Genomic DNA, 27,253 nt, shown 5'->3' with positions numbered 1-27,253 from the left:
TGGGTGTTATAGTAAAGATAAATGATGATATTGTGTAAAGAAGAAAGTCAAGAGAGAGAGGGGAGAGAGGGAGATAGCGAGGGGGAGGGGAGAGAGAGAGGGAGAGCGGTGGTGGTGGTGGAGGAATGAAAAGGAGGGAGACTAGTTTAACCAGCGGCCTAACTATTAGGATGAGTCTTAATCGCTTCGTCTGCATCCATATTGTCGGTAAAAAAACTTAACCCATCTAAGTCGACAGCTGTGGAGGTTATATTGTTGCCAGCAGTAGTAGTAGTATCAGGGTTGCAACACACACCTTCACTCATACTGCTATCCATTCCCTTAACACACACACACACATGCTCGTATTAACCACAGTTTCAACGCTTGTCTCCTGTGTGGCACACGTTTGTTTTTTTATTCCTCCGGTTCGCTTGACTTGAGATTATTTTCCCATTGAAACAGTTCTGCAACTTCTTTTATAATATCTTAAATTACACCAAACAACACCACCGTCCAAATGGTGACAGCTATTCCAGAAGTTGGCAGCGATGCTAGCGGTGAGCCTTCCATGGACGATGACAAACAGAAGAGAAAACCTGAAGACGACAACGATGTCGATAACCAGAAGTACAACGAAACGAGGAAACGAGGAGTCGAAAGTTCGATTACCGGTGATTCCACCACCCCGACGATCAACTCAAACGATAAGGATGTGATTCCCTACCACGAACAATCTCCTGAGATGAGAATGGAAGCTTTCGAAAAAGATAAACTGCCATCAATTATTGAAATTAAGCGGAAATTACCAAAGCATTGCTTCGAACCGATTCTATCTCTTTCGCTTTACTATGTTTTCAGAGACTTGGCCATTCTCTTTGTTCTTTATCATACCACAGATTTGTCCTATTATTACCTTCCGTCTTGGCTATTTTGGTTAGGGGTCACACCTTCTTACTGGTTGGTTCAAGGAACCGTACTGTTTGGAATATTCGTTCTTGGACATGATTGCGGTCACGGTTCGTTTTCTAGATATCAGCTGTTTAATGATATCATAGGAACACTATTACATACCATTCTTTTAGTACCTTATTATGCATGGAAACTATCGCACCGAAACCATCACAAAAACACGGGTAATTTCGAAAAAGATGAGGTTTTCTATCCGATCGAAGAATCAATAAAGAAAGACAGGGTTTTAATACCTGGCTTTGGACTCGGCATCGGTTGGTTTATTTATTTGTTTGAAGGATACAGCCCAAGACGGGTCTTCCATTTCAACCCTTTTGAAACTTTATTCAAAAAACACATCATGGCTATTTATATATCCATTATAACAATTCTCGGATGGCTGATGTGTTTGTACTATTATTATTTGCAACGAGGATTCTGTGATATGATTTACTTCTATTTCGTCCCTATTTTCGTGTATGCTTCCTGGCTAGTTATCTGTACATTCCTGCACCACAACGACTCAGGTATTCCCTGGTATAAGAGCGAAGAGTGGACCTACGTTCGTGGTCAGCTTTCCAGCGTCGACCGTAATTACGGTTGGGCGCATGACCTCACCCATTCCATCGACACCCACCAAGTACATCACCTGTTTCCTTCGATGCCTCATTATTACCTGGATGAAGCGACCAAATGCTTTCGCAAGGCTTTCCCTCAGCTTGTCAGAATCAACAACGAACGCATCGTTCCGACCTTCATCAGTACTTACTTCAAGTTTGCACGCGATTCTTATGTGAAAAAGGATTCCTTAATACATTGGTATAAATAGAAACTGAGAAGCATTGAAATTATTATTATTATTATTATTATTATTATTATGATTATTATTATGATTATATTACAATTCTATAGACGATCCCCTTTCTAAGTAAACACTTTTGTTATATACATTCACACACACACACATACATTCACACACACATGCACATACACTTACACAGGTATATGTACACGTACATATGTGTGCATAATATATATATATATATATATATATATATATATACATATACATATGTATGTATATGTATGTATGTAAAAATGTGTATGTATATATATATATATGCCATGTATATAAACATATATTTCTATATAAAATTAATGTATACAAGTATACGCACACACACACACGCACACACATATATGTATATAAATGAATATATACATGTACATACAGATAAATGTGTGAACATCTATACATGTAATACACATAACTCTGTGTCAAAGACTAACATGTATCGAAATAGAAAATTTCTGAAATTAATTAATTAAGATAAAAAAAAAAAAGATTACATGCAAAAAAATTCTAATTTCAAATCAGGGAAATGTGATCGACAATGAATATATCGTGAATGACATGTAAGTCTGGGAAAGAAAAACAAAAAAAAAAAAAGGAAAAAACACCCAGATGGGGGGGGGGAGTGAAAGTTAAAAAAACAAAAAAAACGAGAGATTCTACCATCAAGATGCAGCTAACCAACAGATGCGTACCTGGTCAAGAAGGAAGACGGGAGGATCGAGAGGTAAACTGACCACAGGAAAAAAAAAATGAATTAAAATTTAAGATAAATATATAGATGTGTATGCATATATATGTATGTGTGTTTGTGTGTGTATATGCATATGCATTCATGCATACATACATATATAGTGTATATACATGCGTACATTTATATATATATAAAGTGTATACACACACATATATATGTATATATAAAATATATATAAATACACTCGCACACATATATATTTCTCTCTCAGTGTATTTATGTATATACATATACATACAAATATATATATTATATAAGGTGTGTGTTTTTATGCATGTATGTATGTATATGCGTGTATATATATATGTGTGTGTGTGTGTGTGTGTGTGTATTCGGGAACAAAATTTATCTTTAAACCCTTTTTTAATGAAATTCGACTTATTCATTCTTTTTGACTGTTAATTTTTAATATATATATACATATATATATCTACACACACACACACACACATATATATATATATATATATATATATATATATATATATATATATATATATAAATCGTTTGTAGAAATGCATAAATCCGGAGAAGCACATGCATTCATGCATGTATGTGTGCGCGCGCGCATAACATTTTCGGAAACAATATGTAATTATTCGAAGCTAAAGAAAATTTCCATTTTCAAATGCTTTTTACCAATTTCGAATTTTTATTTCTTTTTAATTCTTAATTGAAACATTTTTGCTATACATATTTCGTATGTGTACATGTGCGTGTATTTGAACACTTTGAGAATGTGTGCGTGTGTGTATGTGTGTGTGTGTGTGTGTGTGTGTTCCTTTATTTTTAGGTTATTTTAACCATCACGTCATCAGCGTAGAAGCCCTGGATTACCAATTTCCTTTTACTCAGTTATCAATTTTCAAAGAATTTCATTTGTTGTTGATGGCAGAATTAAGTAATTAAGAAAGAAAAAGAGAAAAGAAAAAAAGCATGCTGCCGCCCGAGGTCAGTTTTGCATTTCATTCTTCTAGGGTCGTGAAATAAGAACCAGATCATCACCAGGGGTCAATGGAATTGACAAGCCCCCTCCCGCCAAATTTCTGTCTTTCTGCCTAAAGTAGTAAGGATTATGCTAATAAGAGGGATCATCATCATCATCATCATCAACGATACAATAATAGGATTAAAATGCTTTCGTGTTTAATTTCGACTCTATATTCTTAGTTCAAATCCTATGAGACTGACACTGGCATTCATCCTTTCGGGGTCGATAAATAAAGTACCATTCGAATAGTGGAGTCGACGTAATCGACTATCTCCTTCCCCTGAAATTGCTGGCCTTGTGCCAAAAATTTGAAATCTTTTTTATTGGCGAGCTGGCAGAATCATTATAGCGTCTTCTCGACGTTCTGAGTTTAAATCCCCACGAGGTCAACTTTTACCCATTTGAGAGCGAGAAAATGAAGTACCAGTTAACTACTGGAGTCGATGCTGGCTTTGTGCTGAAGCTGGAAACAATTATGCTATTACCCTTCGTTCTTTCTCTATTATATACACAACCATTCTTAAAGAAATCTAAACCCATGGCGTGAAGAAGAGTGTGAAACGGAGTCAGTGGTAAATTTGAAGGTTTTTCACTAAGAATAGTTTGGAATAATTTCGTTTTAAATGTACGTCAGTGTTCTGAGTACATAGCAACTGACACAGAGTAACGAAATTATAAGTCATTGATCAAGATTACTCCATCGATTGCAGTCGAAACATAGTCGATGTAAGGGAATTAGACGTTTAATGAAAAATAAAAAAATAAAAAATGCTACGATATTTGTATGATAGATCGCAGTGATCTATAATTATACATACATACGTGTATATGTATGTATGTATGCAATACATGTACATGTATATATTTTACATATATATAAGTATAATTATATAATTAAATACTTGCACATAGATGTATAATATATGTACCCAGCCATAACAATCAACTTCCTAGCATATATATATATATATATATATATATATATATAGAGAGAGAGAGAGAGAGAGAGAGAGAGCACACATTACATGCAAATACATACATACATATATGCATGCATACATATATACATACATGCATACATACATGCATACATGCATACATACATATATGCATGCATACACACATACATTACATTACATGCTTTACTTAGCACAATGGCACTCTATACCAATAAGATCAAGCTAGTACAGTACAAAGTTACAATAATCTATAAAAACGTTTTCAGTGTGCAGTCTACGATGGTTGTAAGCGATGCTATGTAAGGCGGTGGTAGCCAGGAATAGTGTTAGAGTCTTATAATAGCAATACCTATCGAGGTAGCTACTCAGCACTATGCATTCGTTAATGAATCCTGTTTTGTCCATATGGTGTTTGGTAAATATATCAGTAATGTCACAAACAATGAAATACCTCTCAATATGATATGGTCCCTTTGATAATGGTTATTTTTGTTTAAAAATGAATAAACGATCATGAACATGGTTTAAGAAAACGGAATGAAGAAATGGAATAGGGGAGGGAAAGACAAAAGCGAGAGGAATAAAAGAAAAAGGGAAACGAAACAGAAGTTCGAGAAGGAGATGTGATGTAGGTTAAGAGAAAGATGTAAAAAAGAAATATGGTAAACCAGAAGAAAACGGAGAATAGAAAGAAGGATAAATATATGAGTTTTATTAATGAAAAGGTAAAAATAGCAATGATTTGTCTCGTTAGATTCCTTCATTCATTTGTACTGATGAGAGAATGCGACAATGCGAAAAGACATTTGGCACAATCTCTGTCAGACACACATTTAATTAGATAAAAACACGTGGATGGCGCCACATGTAAGCGTCCGCATTTGTGGACGTGGGCACCTTTGTGTGTGAGTGTGTGTGTGTGTGCGTGATAACGTAACCTTTTCTTCCACATCAATTCTTCTATCGAGAGATAGATTTATTTATTTATCGATTTATTTATTTATTTATATCATTTATAAGCGCTCTCGTGCGTTCTAACCCAAGCTCCGTCTTCACTCATAAAGAGATACATTTTACAGCATCCGTCCTGTTCAGACGTATATCGATGATCTTATTGAAATGAATGGATAAATCGGGTTCCACTCACCAAGATGAAAACAAAATAAATAACCACCACCACCACCACTACGGTACTACTAAAGCAGCACGGTCCCGAACGCGCAGTCGCGCGTCCGCGCTAGCTAGTCGTGAGTGGTCGATCCTAACCCTAACCCTAAACACGTATTCATTTGCACACGCGGGTTAGGGTTTGGGTTAGGATCGACCACTCGCGACTAGCTAGCGCGACTGCGCGTTCGGGACCGTGCTGCTTTATTAGTACCCACCACCACCACCACCACTACTACTACTACTACTACTACTACTACTACGTTGGGGATAGAGAGATAGGAAAAGCAAAGAGAGATGTAGTGCAGGTATGAAAGGAAACGAGTAGTGTGTGTGTGTCTCTTTCGCTTCCCATTGAAGGTACGTGCCATTCAACAGCTGCAGGCTTATCAAAGAATAACAATGTTCAATCGAATTGTTTACCTAATTTTCTTGTCTAGTTCACTCGTCCTTTCTCTCACTCTCCTTGCTCTTCCTTGTAGTAGACATGTACACCATACGAATCCGTTCGACCGGAGAGCCAAGAAAGCGAAAGTGAAAGGGAACATTTTAAAAATTAACTGAAGACAAAAAGTTGATAAATGGGTTCTAAAAAGAAATGCATGTTATTTATGTCTCAAGTTACGTTAGATTATAAAATAGAATATTTGAAATCAAAGCGTCCATCATGTGCGTGTTTGCATGGTCGTGGACCTGCAATAGGAATGGAGGTATGTAATGGACATCTGGGTGCAAAAGTGCGCCAATTTATAAACTCGTGTTTTCCGTGTGTGTGAGCTCATATCTTTTCGTCTTAAGAATTGACATTCTAACGCTGTAAAACATTGGTTTATTTAAACTGTTTTAATATTTACAAGGAAACTACGACGGCCGTATATTGGGTCGTTTACGATTCCATTCGTTATAATATTAGCTATTACATACAGAGTTGTCTTAATTAAGGAACGGATGGAGCGAGATTCGTGTTCTAAAAATAAAAATGGTGGGGGCAGGGATTGCATTCCTTAATTGGAATGATAATGGAACGCCATTCCTACCTGAGTATAGGCCCCTTTTGTGTATATAGATATGGCTGGGACGTTTAGATGTACGTGATAGGTTGAAAGTACAGAAAAAACGAAAACTTCAGAATAGGTTTAGGGTCTCCCAATGGCAGAGAGAAACGTTTTTTGGAAGGAATAAAAGACCTACTAAAAGGAGTATGAAACTTATAGAACATAATATTTCTTTGATAAAATCAACGTTATTCACGGTTGGGTAAGTGGGTTGTAACCATAACTTAGCAAACAGGGGATTATAATTATGACTGCTTGACTTTGAGAACATTCCAGGTGTCCAAAGAGTCACAAGACCACTCTGTGAGACCAACAGTTTTGGGATTAAGTTTATCAAAATGGTCAGCCTTGTATCTGATTTGTATGTATGTCATTGTTCAGTTTTATTTCAAGATTTCTTGCCAATAGAGAAAGAGCTGATTTCTAACCTAGATCCAAGGCTCCTTCAGCATCAACAACAGCATATTTTTGTTTGTATGTATATGTATATATATATATATGTACAAATTTGTATATTTTGCTTTATGTCTGTATTCTCTTCTTCCTGATGGTAAAATAATTTATTTCACTTTGTGGTGCATAAAAGCAGGATATAATGGTGAGTGCTTTTATGCACCATGAGCCCTCGTGAGATCCTCTCGGGTAAATAATACAGTATTCTGTGTTCTAACACAACCTCAATGTTAAGTTGGAGATCAAAATTGCCTTTTAATATCGATACTGTTTCTGTTTTTATTAATTAGACATACATACATAGATATGTGGGTCAATGGGTGTGTGTGTATGTGTGTTACTGTCTTGTCTTCACATCACATGACAGTTGTAAATGAGCATCACTGTCATAAAAATGGTGTCATTTGTTTTCAATCTTTCATGAAAACATGTCAAACCACAAGAAAATATTACTTTATATAGAAATTGGTGAGGGTTGCTGTAGAAAAATCTGCCTCAGCAAATTCCATCAAACCCATGCAAACATGGAAAGATGGACATAAAGCAATGATGATGATGGATGTAATTCCAATTTTTAACAACAGATTTTGCAAATGTTGATTTGGATGTTTGTAAGTCAGACATTCATAGTTCCAGAAATGCCTGTAGCAGTCAAACGCTAGAGTTGGTTCAATCACAGATATTTCTCTCTCAGAATATGTGCCAAAGTTAGAAATCATGATATTGATATTACTAAATGAAATTTTAGGCTGGTAAGTTGGAGAGAAAAGTCAGTAGAATACCAGAAAAGAGATGTCTTACTATATTTAGCTAAATTCTTTTACATTCTGATCTTAAGTCCCACCAAAGGATGTTGACTTTGTGATAAAAATGGTCGTGCCATTTTGGTAATGTTTCAGTCAATCAGTCAGTTACTCTGCATTTTATGCCAAATGTGGCCTTGTGTCTTGTCAATTAAAAATAAGAGGGACTTTCTTTGAGAACAAAATCAATTTCTTAAGATTTCACTTAGTAATCCCTGTAATAAGCAACATCACATTCTGCTTGACTTTCTTCTACACAACTAAAGCTTTATAATTGAATGATGACAACAATGATGATGATGATGACCATCATCATCATCATCATCATTGTTGTCGTCCTCGTTGACATAATTATTCATTGCATTAAATATTTTACTAAACATGGAAAAATTCAAAGCAAAGATATTGACCATGGTGGAATTTGAACCCAAAACATAAAAAGATACAACCAAACATTGTAAGGCATTCTTTTTTTTTTGTTTTCTTTTGCAGTAGTGGCAAGCAAAATACATTGTGGTATTTATATTTGGAATTTTAGTTTGTATGTTCAAATCCAGCCTCGGTCAATCTAGGCTTCAATCTTTTTACCTATTATTTTGATCCTTTCTACTAAAGGCAGAAGGCCTGAAATTGTGGGGGAGGGGACCAGTCGATTACATCGACCCAGTGTTTCACTGGTACTTAATCTATCAATCCCGAAAGGATGAAAGGCAAAGTGAACCTCGGCAGATGTTGAACTCAGAACATAAAGACAGACAAACTGCTGCTAAGTATTACACCTGGCAAGCTAACGATTCTGCCAGCTGACCACCTTAGACTTAATGGAGTTCTGTTTACACCCTTAAAAGGTGATTGCCACGGAACACCTTTTATCAAATATTTGCTTGGTCAATGTTTAATGCTTTAACCACCCAGCTCTCTCTGAAATATTTAATTTCATTAACATTATCATGAAAGCAGAGAGTTGAGAGAATTGTTAACGTGCCAGGCAAAATGCTTAGCAACACTTTGTCTTTATGCTCTGCATTCAAATTCTGTTGTGGTCAACTTTGTCTTCAATCCTTTCAGGGTTGATAAAATAAGGACCAGTTGAGCACTGAGATCGATATAATCGACATACACCCCAAAATTGCTGGCCTTGTGCCAAAATTGAAAACCAGTGTTAATATTATTATGTGCCCGGAATTGGAAGAAACGATAGAATACAGTGCTGAATTTTTGTTACACTTTTTACATACACCAAGTTCAAATCCCAGCAGAGTTAATTTCCTTTCCTTTCTTCCAAGGTGATTAAAATATGTTAGAGTTTTACACTGATATTTATTCAGTTAACTTCATCCTCCCTTTGTTGTTAAAATTTGTGGCTGTGTACTAACATAAGAGAACGATAATAAATGTATTGTCGTCCATAATTGTTACAGTGATGAATATGACAGCAAGCTGCTCTCATATTGTAAAGAATGACATCAGTTGATGAGGAACCCCACCCCCCCTTGTGCTGTAACGACCTCTCTTGTCAGTGGAATCTTTATGGAAATGATTTATCAGTGTTGTTGGCTGATTGTATTAACATTACCTGACATTTGTTGTTATAACAATTCTGCAATTCTACACTGCTCAGCTGGTGGCCTATATTTTAAGGCTTACGGTTTGTTTACATATCATGCAATGTATATCCGTGTGCATAATCTACACACTTGTGTACATACATATGTATATATATATATGCATGCATGTGTGTATGTATATATATGTATTTATTTTTTTATTTTACATTACTCCGGTTCACTCATCTGTAGAAATGAGTTGCAATGTCACTGGTGCCAAGCTATATCTGCCTTTGCCTTTCCTTTGAATAATATCAGATGCACGTAGAGGGGAGGCTGGGAGGCATGGGCGATTGCTAGTCTTCCATAAACAACCTTGCCTGGACTTGTGCCTTGGAGGGGAACTTTCTAGGTGCAATCACATGGTCATTCATGACCAAAGAGGTCTTTACCCTTTATAGATGGATAGATAGATAGATAGAGAGAGAGAGAGAGAGAGAGAGAGAGATAGATAGATGTGTGTGTATGTATAATCAGCAACAGAGGACCAAGGACTGAATCATATTCCATTTGGATAAGTCAATGTATATATTTTCACCTCTCACTCTGTCTGTTTCACCCTGTGTGTGTGTATGTGTGTAATTATTGCAATTATTATTTTGATTATAGAATATAAATTCATATAATTATTAACTATCACTAGTATTGTTGTGGTCATTATTATTATTATTATTATTCAGTAGTTTTATTTTTATAGCGTGCTTTCACTTCACTACCGAGCGCAGCTCTGTGTGCCTTGGGTTATGTGCTGTGGTTTGCTGTAATACTCTCATGGTTACTATATTATTATTATTATTATTATTATTATTATTATTATTATTATTATTCATTATATAGTACTGGGGGAAGAAATTACAAATGCATGCACACATAAACACATGAATGCTTATAAAAATGTATAAATGGAAACTTCAGTCATATATATATATAAATTAAGCAGAAAATAGAGAAAATTTTCTCCATTTTCTGCTTAATTTAAATTTCATTCCTGATAAACTCTTCTTTATTTTGCTATTGCCTGTATCCCATGAGCATAATATACTTGCATATGTATGCCCAGGGTCATTTATACTGGTAGTAAAAACGTATATTCTTATCCCTTAGACAGTCATTCAAACCACTAACTCTACTAACGTATATATATATATATATATATATATATATATATATTAATATCATCTTGGTTGAAAAACTTCGATAATGCAAATATGTTAATAGTTATCAGGGTAGCAAAAATCACACAAAAACTGGGATATCATACCCGGTTAATGGGTAGAAATTCCATGTTAAAGTGATGTATTTTGAGTAGATATAAAGAATAGTAATAATAAATGGAGCAAAACGCATCTAATCAATAAGTTCCTGAAGGAACTTATTGATTAGATGCGTTTTGCTCCATTTATTATTATTCTATATACATATGTGTGTGTGTGTGTGTGTATGCATATCATCATCATCAATTAATGTCTGTTTTCCATGCTGGCATGGGTTGGACGGTTTGACTGAGGTCTGGAAATCCAGCGGCTGCACAAGACTCCGGTCTGGTCTAGCAGAGTTTCTACAGCTGGATGCCCTTCCTAACGCCATATATATATATATATATATATATATATATTGAGAGAGGGAGAGAGATTGGTGATATTACGAAGTATGTTGTTGTGTGTCTAGGAATAATTCTATCCATCTTTCGTGCCATACCTCAGCTGCTCTCTTCCTACTCTGTTTCCATCACTAGCATCATCATCATCGACATCATCACTAGCATCATCACTAGCACCATCATCACTAGCATCATCACTAGCACCATCACTAGCATCATCATCGACATCTCAGCTTCCCTTCAATTCCTTATGCAAGCACAAGAATTCATAAGAGATATGAAAGAAAGGAAACGTGATGATGTTTTTGTCTTATAAATTGATTTAAATCTGTTCAAATGATGATGGCAGTATTTTCTATGAAGAACAGGTGTAGAAGAATGCTAGAATGTCGTTCAGTCATTTGTGTTTATTATTATGAACTGACCAAAAAGTGATGAATTGACAGAATTGGAGAAAAAAAAGACTCCTTCTTCGCATTGGCAGCATTTCTTTCATCTCTTTAAGTTCTGAGTTCAAATCTCACCTTACAGGCTCAATAAAATTAAATACCAGTCAACGTGATGAACTAACCCAGTCTCCTCTTAAAATTACTCAGATGTTCTAAATATCTGGTTTCATTTTCCATGCTGTTTGTTAAAAGAAGAGGATGAAAACTGTTTAATCAGGAATGCTTAGTGCACATGCATAGAAACATATACTCTCTTTCTCTCTCTCTCTCTCGCACACACACACACACACACACACGCCATACATATACACTCACATACACATACACAATTGTTGAAGTGAAGAGGAGCCCCTCTTCAGCCGATGGATCACCTGCCCCCCAATGTAGATGGTTGTTACCCAGCCCCACCACCATCTCCATACCTATTATTTTTTTTTATCTTCCACCAAATTCTCTCTGCTCTGAGTTCGAATCTCACCAGGAACTACTTTATTTTTCTTTCCTTCAGTTCATTACTATATTAGCAGTTAAATACTGAGGCTCTTTTCTCCTCCTTATCCTCTCTCTCTTCCACTCTCTCTCTCTCTCTCTCTCTATCATCATCGTTTAACGTCCGCTTTCCATGCTAGCATGGGTTGGACGATTTGACTGAGGACTGGTGAACCAGGTGGCTACACCAGGCTCCAATCTGATTTGGTAGAGTTTCTACAGCTGGATGCCCTTCCTAACGCCAACCACTCCAAGAGTGTAGTGGGTGCTTTTACAGGCCACCGGCACGAAGGCCAGGCAGGCGGTACTGGCAACGGCCACGCTCAAAATGGTGTGTTTTACGTGCCACCTGCACAGGAGCCAGTCGAGCGGCACTGGCAACGATCTCGCTCAAATGTCCTTACATGTGCCCAATATATATATATATATATATATATATATTGAATGAGCTATGCTAAAGGGGCCAGGAGAGGAGCATTCACATCATAGCCCTACTTATCCTGTTACCACCACCCACCACTACCATTTGCTTCAGTGGACTAAAAAAGAAAAAAAGACCAAATTCGTGAATGTCTTTAAAGTAAGAGATGCCATAAGAGCCATGGAATAGTTATGTCTCTCAGTCTACCAATTTCATTTTGATTTATAAGAAGCACAGAATGCTAAGGTGTTGAAGCAGTAGACAGTATGTGGATGGGTCACTGGTTCATATCCTGTCATTGCTAGTGCATTGTGTCTCTGTTGAAGACATTTAGCCGTCAATGGTCATCACTACTCAGCTCTCACCCGTGGCAGCCCTGGAATATTGACAAGTGTTTTTGGGACTTGAGATGCTGAGTTCAATTTCTTCTATGACAAACAAAAGCTAAGTTGGCTTTGTGTTTATTACTAACTAAACTCTTAGTTACAGTGAAAGAGTTTCTCAAATGAAGCAGGAATGAATTGTATATATTAATGTGTGTTAGATTTACATACTTCTACCCTGTATATTTGTCATCTTTTCTATTCTCTACGTATAAACATAATAGACTGGCATTTAATCATGCAACATGTCAAAGTTCACCTTATCGTGTACAATGTTTCCTGCTTATCCTGTTTCATCACCTACAAAAAAACTTGCATATACTGTGAGTACATACATACGATGTAAGTATGTACATATATACTATTGTTTAAAAGTTTAAATTATTTAGAGACATTACCTGCATTAAAAAAAAAAACAGTTAAGTTAGTATTAACATCTTTGATACAAGGAACATGCTATTAACAACATTCTCTCTCGATTAATTAGTTTCTTTTATATTTTTCTACAGAATGTTTATTTTTTTCCTGATTCTTCTACATTTTGTTGAATATATTTATTTCTGCCTTCCAGCATATTTAAGTCTTTCAATACATATGTACAGTATAAAAAAAAACATCCTTCACTATTTTTAACCTACACGACCTATGTGCAGTTTAGGAAGAGGTTTTGAGAGGGTTAATCAACCGTATTGTCACAAAAGTGAATCCTTAAGCTTGTCTTCAATGATATGTCACCAATAATAATAATAATGATAATAACAACAATAATAATAATAATAAAAAATAAGCAGTTGTGGTCAATGAAAAAGGTGATAGTTGTGGCAATAATTGTCGGAGCTCTGGGAACAGTGAGTAAAAATCTTGAAAAGTACATGAAACAAATAGGGGTTGCAATAAGGGTGGAGCAAACAGCACTGCTTAGAACTGCTCAAATACTCCAGGTGGAGCTCGAAAAATAAGGGGGTGTTACCTTAGTTCACTGGTAGTGAACAGCTGGCACCATAGTACATCTCCACCATTAGAAGCTGTGCAGAGACAATAAATAAATAATAAGGATGTTATTAATTATATCATTAATAATAATAATAATAATTCTTTCTACTATAGGGACAAGGTTTAAGCTGATACAGCATGGAATTACAAAGGTGTGCAGAAAAAGAGAAATAACAAAAGAAAAAAAAAATCAAAAGTGAAGAAGACTTCCAAGAACTACTCCTGGAAATACGACAGATACCTAAGTCACCCTGACTGCCATGAAAAGTGCCCTCTCCTAGTTGTTCTTCACCTATCCAAAGGGGCAGACCCATTCATTCAGATCCTGCTCCTTACTCTCATTCTCCTTTCAAAGTCAGCTCTTCTCTCTCCAATCTCATTTTCCTTTTCAACTGGAATAATAATAATTATAATAATAGTTTCTGATTTAGGCACAAGGCCAGCAATTTTTAAGGGAAAAGAGATCAATCAATACCACGAACCTCTGTAGTTGAGTGGTACTTTATCTTATTGACCCTGGAGAGACAAAAGGCAAGGTTGACTTTGGCCGGATGTGAACTCAGGAAACAAAAAATTAAAAGAAATACCATGAAGCATGTTGCCCACTGCTCTAAGGATTCTGTTAATCCACCATTTTGTCACATCAAGAAGGACAGAATAGACTGTTGTATTGGGGAGGAAGAAGATTTCATTGGTTGAATGCTATACACAAACAACCATCTAGAATCATAAATACACTAATAATAATTTTAATAATAGTAATAATACTAATAATAATAATAACAATAATTTATTAAGATTGATGTAACTCTTCACAAAGGTAAATACAAGAGCATGTTATGTAATTAAAATTAAAAAAAGAAACACAGATTGACTTTGCTTCTTGAACAATAAGATGCATCCTTAAAATATTGTTCAATGAGCGAAATCCAATCTATGGTTTTTTTTTTTTTAAATTATATACCACATTGCTAATTGTGTAATAATAATAAAGAAAGGAACACTGAAAAAAGAGACCGAGAGCACTATACTGGCAGTGCAAGACCAAGCTTTGGCCACAAATTGGAAGGTCAACGTGAGGAATGAGCAAAGTGGACGAAACCATTGCCCATATCATGAACGAATGCCTTAGACTTGCCCCAAACCACTACAAGTTGTGGTGACATGATAAGGTAGTGAAAGTTCTACATTGAAAACTGTGCAAAAAGTGGGGGCTAGAGAGGAGCAAGACACAGTATGAGCACAAAGTGCAGAGAGTGGTGGAGTTGGAAACTTGCAAAATCCTCTGGGATTCCCCAATCCCAAAAGATCAGGTGCTGGAGCATAACAGACTGGACCTAATGGTGGTCAACAAGATGCACCACATGTGCCACATAGTTGATGTTGCATGCCCCTTTGACCTACAAATAGTCGAGAAGGAAGACAACAAAACAGATAAATACATCCCTCTTAAGTACAAAATAGCCTGGTTATGGAAAATGACAAAGGTAAAGATAGTGCCAATTATTGTTGGGTCCTTGGGGACAGTATCAGAAGGCATCAAGAAGAAATAAAGGCAATTGGAATAGAGTGCCAAGTTGGGCTGTTACAAAAGGATTGCCTCCTTGGCCTGGCCAGAAAAATCAGGGAAGTATTAGTTGAAAAGAACAGACAGAATGATACTGTAGACTGCAGGCAGTAAGCCTGCCATGCATGCAACACTCTAGGAGTTCCAGCAAAACCTGAGTTCAAAAAGAAATAATAAAAATGATAGTAATAACAGTAAGCAAAGATATAGACAAATGGCTGAAGGAATAGATTGGAATAGAATGTAGGGCTCCTACAGAGAGTTTGTCTCTTAGGGACAGCAAGGATTATCAGGAGGGTTCTGAGCACTTGAATGACAGCTGAAAACTTGTGGATGCTTAAGGTTACAGGCAGTAACCTGCTACCCACATAAATCTTACCAGGAACAAGACTGAACCTGACTCAAACCAAAATAATAATTTAATCAGAAAAGATATTGTTGTTGGTAAAAGGCACATATACATAAGACAAGCAGACGAAATAAGCCACAACAGAACAAGACTCTATACCGTATCACTTGCTGTGTGAGAAGTAACAATGAAATTCCTCTCAGATTATTTCAAAGAACATCTGAGTTTGATATGAACACTCTAATGAAGCCAAACTGATAGGAGGGTTCTTGGCATTGAAGGCAAAGTGTTGTAATCTAATCTGTTGAGTGTATATGAATAATAGTAATAATAATATTAATAATAATGATAATAATATCTTATCCAGTTACTTTTAAGACAAACTTTTAATTTTCTTATGTTTTGACAGACACTCTCTAGAACAATACTCTATGCAAAACCAAAAATATGGTACCCGAGTCATAATAGGGAGTTGAGCTTCTCACTTGACTCTTGAGGTTTTTGCGTGAAACTTGGGAGTCAACTTGTACAAATACAAAGCAAAAGCCAAACATATAATAATGATAATAATAATAATAATGATGATGATGATGATGATGACGTTGATGATGAGGCCTGAACTGAGGGATAATACCAGATTGGATGACGAGAGGGAGAATAGTGCTCCTTATGAATGACAAAGGCAACGGTAATACAGCTAGCAATTACTTGCTTACCATTAATGTAAAAGTTGTTAAGAAGAGTGCTATCAGAAAGCATTTACAAGCTCCTTGACTACCAGAAGAAGAGAAAGGTTGCAGGAAGAAGGCTAGAGGAACATTGAATCTATTATACATAGACAAAGCAGTTCTAAATGAAGTAAAAACTAGAAGGAAAAATCTAACAATGGCATGGATAGATTATAAGAAATCTGATGCCACGATTCCATGCTTATGGATATATGAATGTTTGAGAAAATTTAGTATAGCAGAAGAGAATTAATTAGAAAAAATGGGAAGTAAATCTCTACTCAGGTGACATAGCCTTAGGAAAAGTTAATATCAAGAGAGGAATTTTGCAAGGGGACTTGTTATCCCCTTTAATATTTGTCTTATGTTTAATCCTCCTCAGTTTAATATTAAGGAGTACCAGTTCAGAAATAGTAAAAGAAAAATTAACCTTTCACTCTACATGGATGATCTGAAGTTTTTTAGTAAGAATAAAAAAGGAATAAATTCTTTAATACAAACTGTAAGACTCATCAACGAAGATATAGGCATGGAATTTGGCACAGATAAGTATGCAATATTAGTCATTTTAAAGGGACAGGTAGTCAGCACTGAAGGCATCCAATTACCAGGTGGCCAGACATTGAAATCATTGAAAGGAGGAGAGAGTTATAAGTATCTAAGAGTATTAGAATCGAACAGAGTACTAACTATAGAAATGAAAATGAAAATTGAGGAGTACATCAGAATGGTGGGGAAGCTAATGAAATCAAAGGTAAATGGTTTGAATTTAGTGAAGGCTGTAAATACTTGGATAATGTCATTATTTAGATATTCAGCAGCTTTTGTAGACTGGACAAAATCTGAATTAACGAAGCTAGACAGAAGAACTGGAATGGAATTCAATATGAATGGAGGGCTCCACCCAAAGGCTGGAGTAGTAAGATTATAATTACCTAAAAGGAAGGTGGTAGAGGGTTAATATCAGTGGAAGACTGCGTGGAGTTAGCTAGAATAGATGTAGCCTCCTATGTGGGTAATATTGAAGAAAGTTTATAAGGAGCTACTTCAGTCGCAGTAGGACATAGGGAAACCAAAAAGCCAAATGAAGTTAAAAAGAAGAAAGGTTATCGGACTGACAAGGGAAGGCTTTGCATGGTAGATTTCCAAAGATAATTGCAGCAAATAGTAGTAGTGAGAGTTAAGGTTGCAGAAAGGATGGTTTAAAAGGGAGAAGTTTGTTAGTAGCAGTACAAGATCAAGCATTCAGGACTAATTGGATAAAAGCCAAGGTAGACAAAAATGAGGTAGGTTATGTAAATCAAAAGAGGAAAGCATTACTCATATAGTAAGTGAATGTAACATGCTGGCACAGAAAGAGTACAAGAAAAGACATGACAATCTAGGGAGAGCTATCCACTGGGAGTTATGTAGAAAGCTAAGGTTTGACCACACTGGTAAATGATATGAACATGAAGCTAGTAAAGTGCTAGAAATTAAGAAATAAAACATGTGGGACTTCAACATTCAGACTGACAGAGTAATAAAAGTTAGAAGGCCTGATTTAGTAGAAGCAGATAAAGAGAATCGAAAATGCCAGGTAATTGACTTTACAGCTCCAAATGATGAGAAAGTCAGTATGGGAGGTATAGAGAAAATAGCAAAGTACCAGGACCAAGCCATTGAATTACAGAGACTATGGAAAGTGTGGGTGAAATGTATCGCTGTAGTTATAGGTGCATTAGGACCCATCCCTAAGGAATTGAACAGATGGATAGAGGAAATAGGCATAAAACCCAGTTTAATACAGTTCCAGAAAACAGTGTTATTAGGGACAGCTAGGATACTTGGGAAGGTTCTTGGTGTCTAAGTTCACTTGTTGTAGCCCAACGTTAGGAATTTTTCTTTTCCAACAGTCTAAGCTGTTGAGCGTATATATGAAATAATAATAATAATAATAATAATAACAATATGTCTAATCTGTTGTCTGTATATGAAAATAATAGTAACAATAATAATTATAATTATAATAATAATCGTCATCATTAACATCGGCTTTTCATGCTGGAATGGGTTGGATGGTTTGACTGAAAACTGCTAAGTCAGGGAATTGCACCAGGTTCCGATCAGATTTGGTATGGTTTCTATGGCTGGATGCCCTTCCTAATACTAACCACTCCAAGAGTGTAGTGGGTGGTTTTGCATGCCACTGGCACAGGCGCCATTGACTTGACACCAGCATCAGCCATGACTACAATCTCATTTGGCTTGACAAGTCTACACAAGCACAGTGTATCACCAAATGTCTTGGTCACCTGTCACTGCCTCCCTGAGGCCCAACCGTTGAACAGTGCTTTTTACATGCTCCCAGCGTGGGTACCAGTCAGACGGCACTAGCATCAACCATGACTATGATTTCACTTGGCTCAAACGGTCTTTACAAGCAAAGCATAACACCCAACGATTGAAGGGTGTTTTAAACAGGCCAGTTACATAACACTGGCATTGGCCTCAACTACGATCTCACTTGGTTTGACAGGTCTTCTTCTCAAGCACAGCATATTGCCAAATGTCTCGGTTGCTTGTCATTTCCTCTGTGAGGCCTAACAGTCAAAGATCGTGCTTCACCACCTCATCTCATGTCTTCCTGGGTCAACCTCTCCCACAGGTTCCCTCCACCATTAGAGTGTAACACTTCTTCACACAGCTGTCCTAATCAATATATAACACATGACCGACCATACCAGCGCAGTCGTCTCTCTTGCACACCACATTTGATATCTCTTATGCCCAACATTTCTCTCAAGACACTTACACACTATCATGAATGCACACTGACATTACATATCCAGCAAAGCACACTAGCTTCATTTCTTACAAGCCTACACATGTTCTCAGCAGTCACAGCCCATGTTTCACTGCCGTATAGCATAGCTGTTCACACACAGTCATCATACAATCTGCCTTTCACTCTGAGCGAGAAACTCTTTGTTACCAACAGAGGTAGGAGCTCTCTGAACTTCGCCCAGCCTATTCTTATTCTAGCAGCTTATTCTCATTCTAGCGTCTCAACACATGGCTATGATGCTCCCCCAATACTTCTGCTCATGATCAGAGATGCATATATTGCCAGCCACTAAGGGACATGCTCAACTGGTTAAGGTCAAACAACTGACAAGCAAATCTGTGGTATAGAGCAGAATATTTGTTGTAGCCCATCTTTTATACCAAGACAAAACAATGTACATAACACTTCCAATCAATTAAGATCAAATTATTATTATCATTATTATTTATTTTTTTCCCTTTGATATTGCTTCATTTAACACCTGCCAGGTGTTGACCAGATACCTGGAACAAGGTACTACAATATAATGTAGCAATAGAAAGGCATGAAATTTATTTAGATACAATATATAGAAGCAAATTTAAATAACACAATATAAAAATGGACGCATAAATGAAGGGAATCATTCTGTATAACAACGATAAAAATTTATGCAAATGTGAACCATGCTGTTATAGAAAATCTTTTGAATTTATAAATGTTGAGGTTACCAAGAATGTTTTCCAGGAACTCATTTATGCCTTTCTCTATCACTCCAAAGTACCTTATTACAACAGGGGTTTTCTGACTTCAGTTGTCACATTCTGCTAATCTCAATATCCAGGACTTTGTATTTCATAAATTTGTCATACTCTTTAGCAGATACAATTTTGTCAGGTGTATAGTTATATACAACAGAGCAGGCCTGTTCTGTTCTTCGATATCTTTCACAATAATATCAGACCAATCAGTGTTTATGGTGTGGTCTGTATAGACTGTAGAATCCCGTAACCTTGTTACTTTTGCATCAATAACTATAAAGGGATGGTGTTCATATCAGTTTCTAGCATGTTCTGCATCGTAATGTTTGTATAGAATCCAGTGAATATATAGGCCAACCTGATCATGCCTAGTTTTATATTCTGTTGGACCCAAGGTGGAGCATCCTGAAACTTTATCATTTGTTGTCTTGATATAAAAGATGGGCTACAGCAAATAATCTGCTTAATACCACAGATTTGCTTGTCAGTTGTTTGACCGTAACCCGTTGAGCATGTCCCTTGGTGGCTGACGATATGTGCATCTCTGATCATGAGCAGAAGTAGTGGGAGAGCATCATAGACATGTGTTGAAAGGAATTCTTTGGGGTTTGAATAATTGACCTCTGGAAACATAGGTGTTTCATTCAACATCCTTAAATAACCCTTATTCAGGGACCTTTTGAGCAGGATGAACAGCAATAGAATTTGTAATGATAATAACAATCAGCCTTTCATCTTATATAAATATACTGAGAAAAAGATAATTTCCTTGTAAGATTAATTAGTAACTTAAATTGAGTCTGTATTGGACTCATTACTCATCTGTTATGACTCATACCTGTAAGTTAATTTATAATCAAAGGAATACAACACATATATATATACAATAAACATATAAAACAAAACCACATTGAAAATAGAAATCTAAAGTGAAAGAAAATGCAAACATAATTGAAGAAATAAAGAAGAATGAAAAATCTTCAATTCAACATGAAGTAGTGTCTGGTTGCACAGCACAAGGACCTCTTTCTAGGATATTGGATGTCCACCTAGTGGTCATCCCTTATACACGTGTATATATATATATAAAGAGAGAGAGAGAGAAAGAAAAAGATAGATATACTGCTCTATAACTTAGAGTGTGCTCTTTGTTAGATTTATGATTTACTGATCACACACACACACACACACACACATATCCAAAAGGCCAAGACAGACATACACATAAGCACACACTTATTTCTTTCTGTATAAACTGATACACAACTATGTTACAGCTCTGGACATGTATTTACTTTTCCATGTTTGAATATTTGCATGATATTTCTGCATTTAAAATGAAATGTTTTTATGTCATGCAATGAAGTGATACATTATTGTGTGGATGGGGAAATTTGTTTCTTGAGCTTATAAAGTGTGTGCGTGTGTGTGTGTGTGTTTGAGTGTGTATGCGTGTGTAATTTGCTTTTTAGCACACGACATGTATGTGTGTCTATGTATATGTATGTATTTTTATGTACATACATGTACATACATGCAAACATACATGTATACATACATACATGCATACATACATACATATATATATGTACATTTGTATGAATGTATATATGTATGTGTGTATGTACATATGTATGTATGTGTGTATGTACATATGTATGTATGTGTATATATGTATATATATATCTTTCTCTCTCTCTCTCTCCATATACATATACATACATACATATATATATACATATATATATATATATATATATATATATATATATATATATATATATATATATATATATATATATATATATATATATATATATAAAACATATATATGTATGTAATTAATGGCTTCAGTAAGAAAGTTTTTAAGTTATTGATATTAACAAATAAAAAGAAAGAATCACAGATTGTTTTTTCTTGATTTGCTTCTGGAGAAACAAATAATAAATATTGTAAATAATGTTACAACTTGATTTATGAAAGAAGTCAGTGTTGCATAGCAGTAGCTCAGCTCTGATCCAGCAGACCTATACAAAATTATATGTCTATCAACGACATTTCATGCTACACACACACACGCACGCACATACACACACACATGTTTGAATGAATATCCATGATTTTTAAGCAATGCTTAAGCTTACTTCAAACAATTTAGAGTAAAAATTTTATCTTTCTATTTTTATTTTTCCCTAAATTCTAGATACATAGAAATGGTGCTTTGTGCTATAGTGTTCAGAATAGAGAACTTTCTGTTGAATTGCTTGTCTTAAGCCATTCAACCACATAATTCAAAGTAGGATGTACAGAACCAGATGGCTACACCAGGCTCGTCTTAAAAATTTATTATGATTACTACTGTTGTTGCTATTATTTATTGTTCCTCAGCAGTTATCATCTCCAAAAATGTATTCTTCACTGGTTTTAAATGAAATTGAAGTCAGGCTTGATGGAAGCATAAAACATGCATCTAATTTAGTTTATGATTTGAAATTTCTGATTTGTTATTTATTCTAAACACATCCTGTCCGACCATAGCCACATCAATCCATCCTTGAATATTTATTTGAGTTTTTTTCTTTCTTCCTTTTCTTTTTCTAGAGAAAAAAACGAAAAGTCCATTTTCTTCTTCTACCAGAGTGATGTATGTACTCAAGTCGATCTAATCAGTGATAACCTTCAACTCCACAACCCACCAAACAACTTTGTGGCCTTGTTCCTTTCTTAGAAAACCATTATTATCATTATTGTTATTATCATTATTATCATTATTATTATTATTATTATCATTATTATTATTATTATTATTATTATTATTATTATTATCATTATTATTATTAGTATTATTGTTATTATTATTATTATTATTATTATCATTATTATTATTATTATTATTATTATTATTAATATTATTATTATTATTATTATTTCTGTTATTCTAAAGTGCTATGAAATGTGGAGAAGTTATGACTTTTCACTCTTCTTGAGTGATCAGTTTCTTCTCCAAACTCATGGCACTTCATGGATTCTTTGATCTGTTTGTCATTGTAGCTAGTTGATAATCTATTTTACAATTAAATAATACTTTGAAATCCTTTTTATAGAAACACTTTTAATCCCCACTTCCATTTCAAGGGGTTATTATTTTGTGAACATTACACTACTTGTTATCACCTTTTTCGAGGTGAATTTCATCAAAATTACAAATTTCTTTCATTGAAATTTTCTTCCTTCTTGCATTAGCCCCATCTAATTTCTTCATCCAACACAAATACACACACACACAGATGCACGCACGCACACACACACACACACGCACACACACACATGCTTATGCATATGCATAAAGGTTTATATATATGTATATGTGAGTATGTCTCAAAATCTATAGCTGTGTATATTAACATACAAACATACATACATACATACATACATACATGCATGCATGCATGCATGCATAAGATGTTGCCCCCATTTTCTCTGCAAACCCTTCAAGTTCGATGAAATTTATCTGCTACATGTTCAGTTTGAACTTGTGCCTTAAGAGGACACATGAACATGGAGGAAGGAAATACTTCTGTTTACCCATCTTTTTGGAGAAGAAAAAATTGAAAAAACTTGTTTGGCTTGGATTGCTTGCATAATGAGACAAAATAAGGATAAGGAAAGGAATAGAATAAGAGACATATCGGGTGGGGTGGGGTGACAGTGCAGATGGACCCAGAAATACAAAAGCCATGATAAAAGCAGAAGAAGGGAGTGAAAGAAGCAAGAAGGCAAGTGTGGGTCAGTGGTTATTGTGAACAATTTCGGTACAGAGACTAGATTGCACATGTTTGTGTGTGTGTGTGTCTTTAAACAGTTGTGCCGTCTGAATTTGTAACTAAAAAGGACTTGTTTGAATGAGAACCAAAACTGGACTGGAGACCAGACTCTCGTTTTGTTCTCTTTCATATGAACCATTTGTGTTTGCATCTGCAAAAAGATGAATGCAGGTGTGTATTCTTGATTTGATCCTAGATGAGCCCTACAAAATATGTGTGTGCGTGTGTGTGTGTGTGTGTGTATGTTTATGTATATATATGTATGTTTATATAATATACATATATATATACATATAATTGAAATCGAAATCATAATTGAACCATATTCGATGACTGGCACCTGTGCCAGTAGAGCACTAACAAGTACCATCCGAGCATGATCATTGCCAGAGCAGCTGTCTGGCTTCTGTGCCGGTGGCATGTAAATAGCACCATTTGAGCATGATCGCTACCAGCGTCATCTTACTGGCACTTGTGCTGGTGGCATGTTAGAAAACATTCGAGCGAGGTCATTGCCAGTGCCGCTGGACTGGCACCTATGCAGGTGGCACGTAAAAAACACCATTTTGAGCATGGCCATTGCCAGTATCGCCTGACTGGCCCTCGTGCCAGTGGCATGTAAAAGCACCCACTACACTCTCGAAGCGGTTGGTTTTTAGGAAGGGCATCCAGCTGTAGAAACTCTGCCAGATCAGACTGGAGTCTGGTGGAGCCATCCGGTTCACCAGTCCTCAGTCAAATCGTCCAACCCATGCTAGCATGGAAAGCGGACGTTAAACGATGATGATGATGATGATGATATATATATTATACAAACATACATATACATATACACATATATATATATATATATATATATATATATATATATAAGAAAAGAAGATGGTGAAATCGGTAGATAGACATGAATTTATTAAGAGTGGAATTGGTACATCCTTTAATGAAATATCAGTTTCAATTCTCTCCATTTTGCTGGTGGAAACTTATATGAATCTACATGTGTAGTTATTTATTCTTATTATTGAGAGGATATATGTACCTCTATTCATCTATAAATGATAATATACCCATTTGCATCGATGAGAAGCTAACATCCTTTTAGTATTTCACTAATACACTGGACAATACTGAGGAGCATGGATGGTAACATCCCTTTAAGAGGTATATATGTATATATATATATATATATATATATATATATATATATATATATATATATATATTAGACAAATAAGAAAATGGAGAGGATATAAAGTCGACAAACATCAGCCAGTAAACATTCCATTATATCTATTTATTAAATGATAACAAACATGTGTTTAGGTGGTACAAGTAAATGAATGAGATCAGCCAATAAATACATAAACAGATATATACGTAGAGATGAATGAATAATAATAGATGAGTGTACAGATGCAAATCACTTACGGCCGTTTCTACCATGAGGCCTCAGAATCTTCCAAGTCATCCTCATCACATCATTGATATACAGGGATGAACAAACATTGGACAGAGATTGGATAATGGTTGAGCCTCGAGGCTTCTTCAGAGAGTACAAATGTTAGGAAACTAACATGTGGGAAAATCAGTTAGAATAATAGAGAAGGGTAATTAGGATAAGATAGAGTAAAATAGCTCAACATAAAAAAATTATGTTATGTAATAGACATGGTAAGGAAAAGTAAGAACTTCATTTTAAGGTGTTATTATAATCCATGTTATTCCGTCCTGTGGTAAGTAAATAAAGTCATTCTCAGGAGATATATCCATAGACTGTGGTTTACATCGTGTTTCCATTATACTGAGGGGAATAGTGAAGGTAGTATGCTATGTGGTGTGTTTAATGGTATGGTCCATGCTACAGGGGTCAGAGGTTAGAGGCTTTATAGCAATATTAAAGGAGTTGGCGAAAATAACTTAAAAAGAGCCTGTTAGGGGAAAATTAATACATAAGTACATTAATGGAAAAACACTGGGTAAAACCTTAGTGTGATGTTAATATTTGTTACTTATTGGCTGAAAACTAATCCCCAAACCCCTCTGCGTAGTGGGGTGAGGTCAAAGTCAATCCTACAACCTAATTGGTCAGCTAACATTTAAAAACAATGGTACACATCCAGTAGTACAATGGATATTTAATATCCCTTAGATGGTTTGTTAACCTCTAACTTATATAGGCATATATATATATATATATATATATATATATATATATATATATGTATGTATGTATGTATGTAAGTATATATACATGTAAACTTACATGGTGTGTGTGTGAAAGAGAGTAACCAAAGCTAATACCAGATTTATTTTTGCAAAGCCAAGAAGGAAGTTCTGGTGTTGCCTGGACAACACAGAATTTCTGTAATAACCTCTTCAAACTATTAGTAATATAGTGGAAGCATGTTACATTTATGTAAGCAAGCAAATATGCAAGTACATGCACACACACACAAACAAGCACAATGAAAAACATATTCACAAACTCTAAACACACGAACTCAAGAGAGTTATTATATACACTGACTCCAGTGACAAATATTTAGGTGTTTTTTAATATTTAATAATTTCATAAATTTTGAATTTCTAATAAAAATTGTCTCCACTTTACAGATAATTGAAATGAATAGATGATGTATATACATACGGATATATATTTATATGTATGTCCATACATATGTACATGTATATCTACACACACACACACGCTTATATATATATATATATAGATATATATATATGCACATATATGTAGATATATATATATGTACATATATGAACATGTGTATAATTGTGCATGTATATATGTTTATATATAAGTGTGTGTATATGTATATATATATATACATACATACATACATACATGCAAGCATGCACGCACACACACACACACACACACACATGTATATGATTTGTTTTTGTTAAATATTTTTGTCCACGGTATTCTTGATTGTAACTAAATTCAAGAGTAAAAGAAGCGGATCTTTTGAAATGTGAAGTGGAAGAAAACTTTTATCATTTTACCTTTATTTCACTAATTTCTCTCTAAACAATAAACTCTGTTTTTACTTGAAAATAAAATAAAAACCAATTGCACTTATTGTCTTAGTTATTATTATTATTATTATTATTATTATTGCTTTTGCACAGCTTCTAACACTGGAGATGTACTACGGTGTCAGCTGTTCACTACCAGTGAACTAAGGTAACACTGCTTATTTTTCGAGCACCTTCTGGAGTATTCGAGCGGTTCCAAGCAGTGCTGTTTTCTGCAAGTGCTCCACCCTTATTACAGCCCCTATTTGTTTCAC

General features: G+C 35.3%; 1 protein-coding gene and 1 long non-coding RNA gene across 3 annotated transcripts in view; one reads left to right on the top strand and one right to left on the bottom strand.

Moving 5' to 3' along the window:
* Window positions 1-27,253, bottom strand: part of LOC149136424 (uncharacterized) — a 114,578-nt gene that overhangs the window by 46,251 nt on the left and 41,074 nt on the right. The window lies entirely within an intron of this gene.
* LOC128247363 (uncharacterized) lies at window positions 92-27,043 on the top strand. 2 transcript variants are annotated; one of them, XM_089348427.1, is made up of 2 exons: window positions 92-2,510; window positions 22,720-27,043. In XM_089348427.1, exon 1 carries the CDS (start codon window positions 500-502, stop codon window positions 1,757-1,759), a length of 1,260 nt encoding a protein of 419 aa, XP_089204553.1. In that variant the 5' UTR covers window positions 92-499; the 3' UTR covers window positions 1,760-2,510; window positions 22,720-27,043. The 2 variants fall into 2 exon arrangements, with proteins under 2 accessions (XP_089204553.1, XP_089204554.1); XM_089348428.1 differs by having other exon boundaries at window positions 92-6,014.

Source organism: Octopus bimaculoides, chromosome 3 (assembly GCF_046866305.1).
Source record: "Octopus bimaculoides isolate indiv1 chromosome 3, ASM4686630v1, whole genome shotgun sequence".
NCBI lineage: Eukaryota > Metazoa > Mollusca > Cephalopoda > Octopoda > Octopodidae > Octopus > Octopus bimaculoides.
This window is presented reverse-complemented; position numbering and strand designations above follow the sequence as displayed.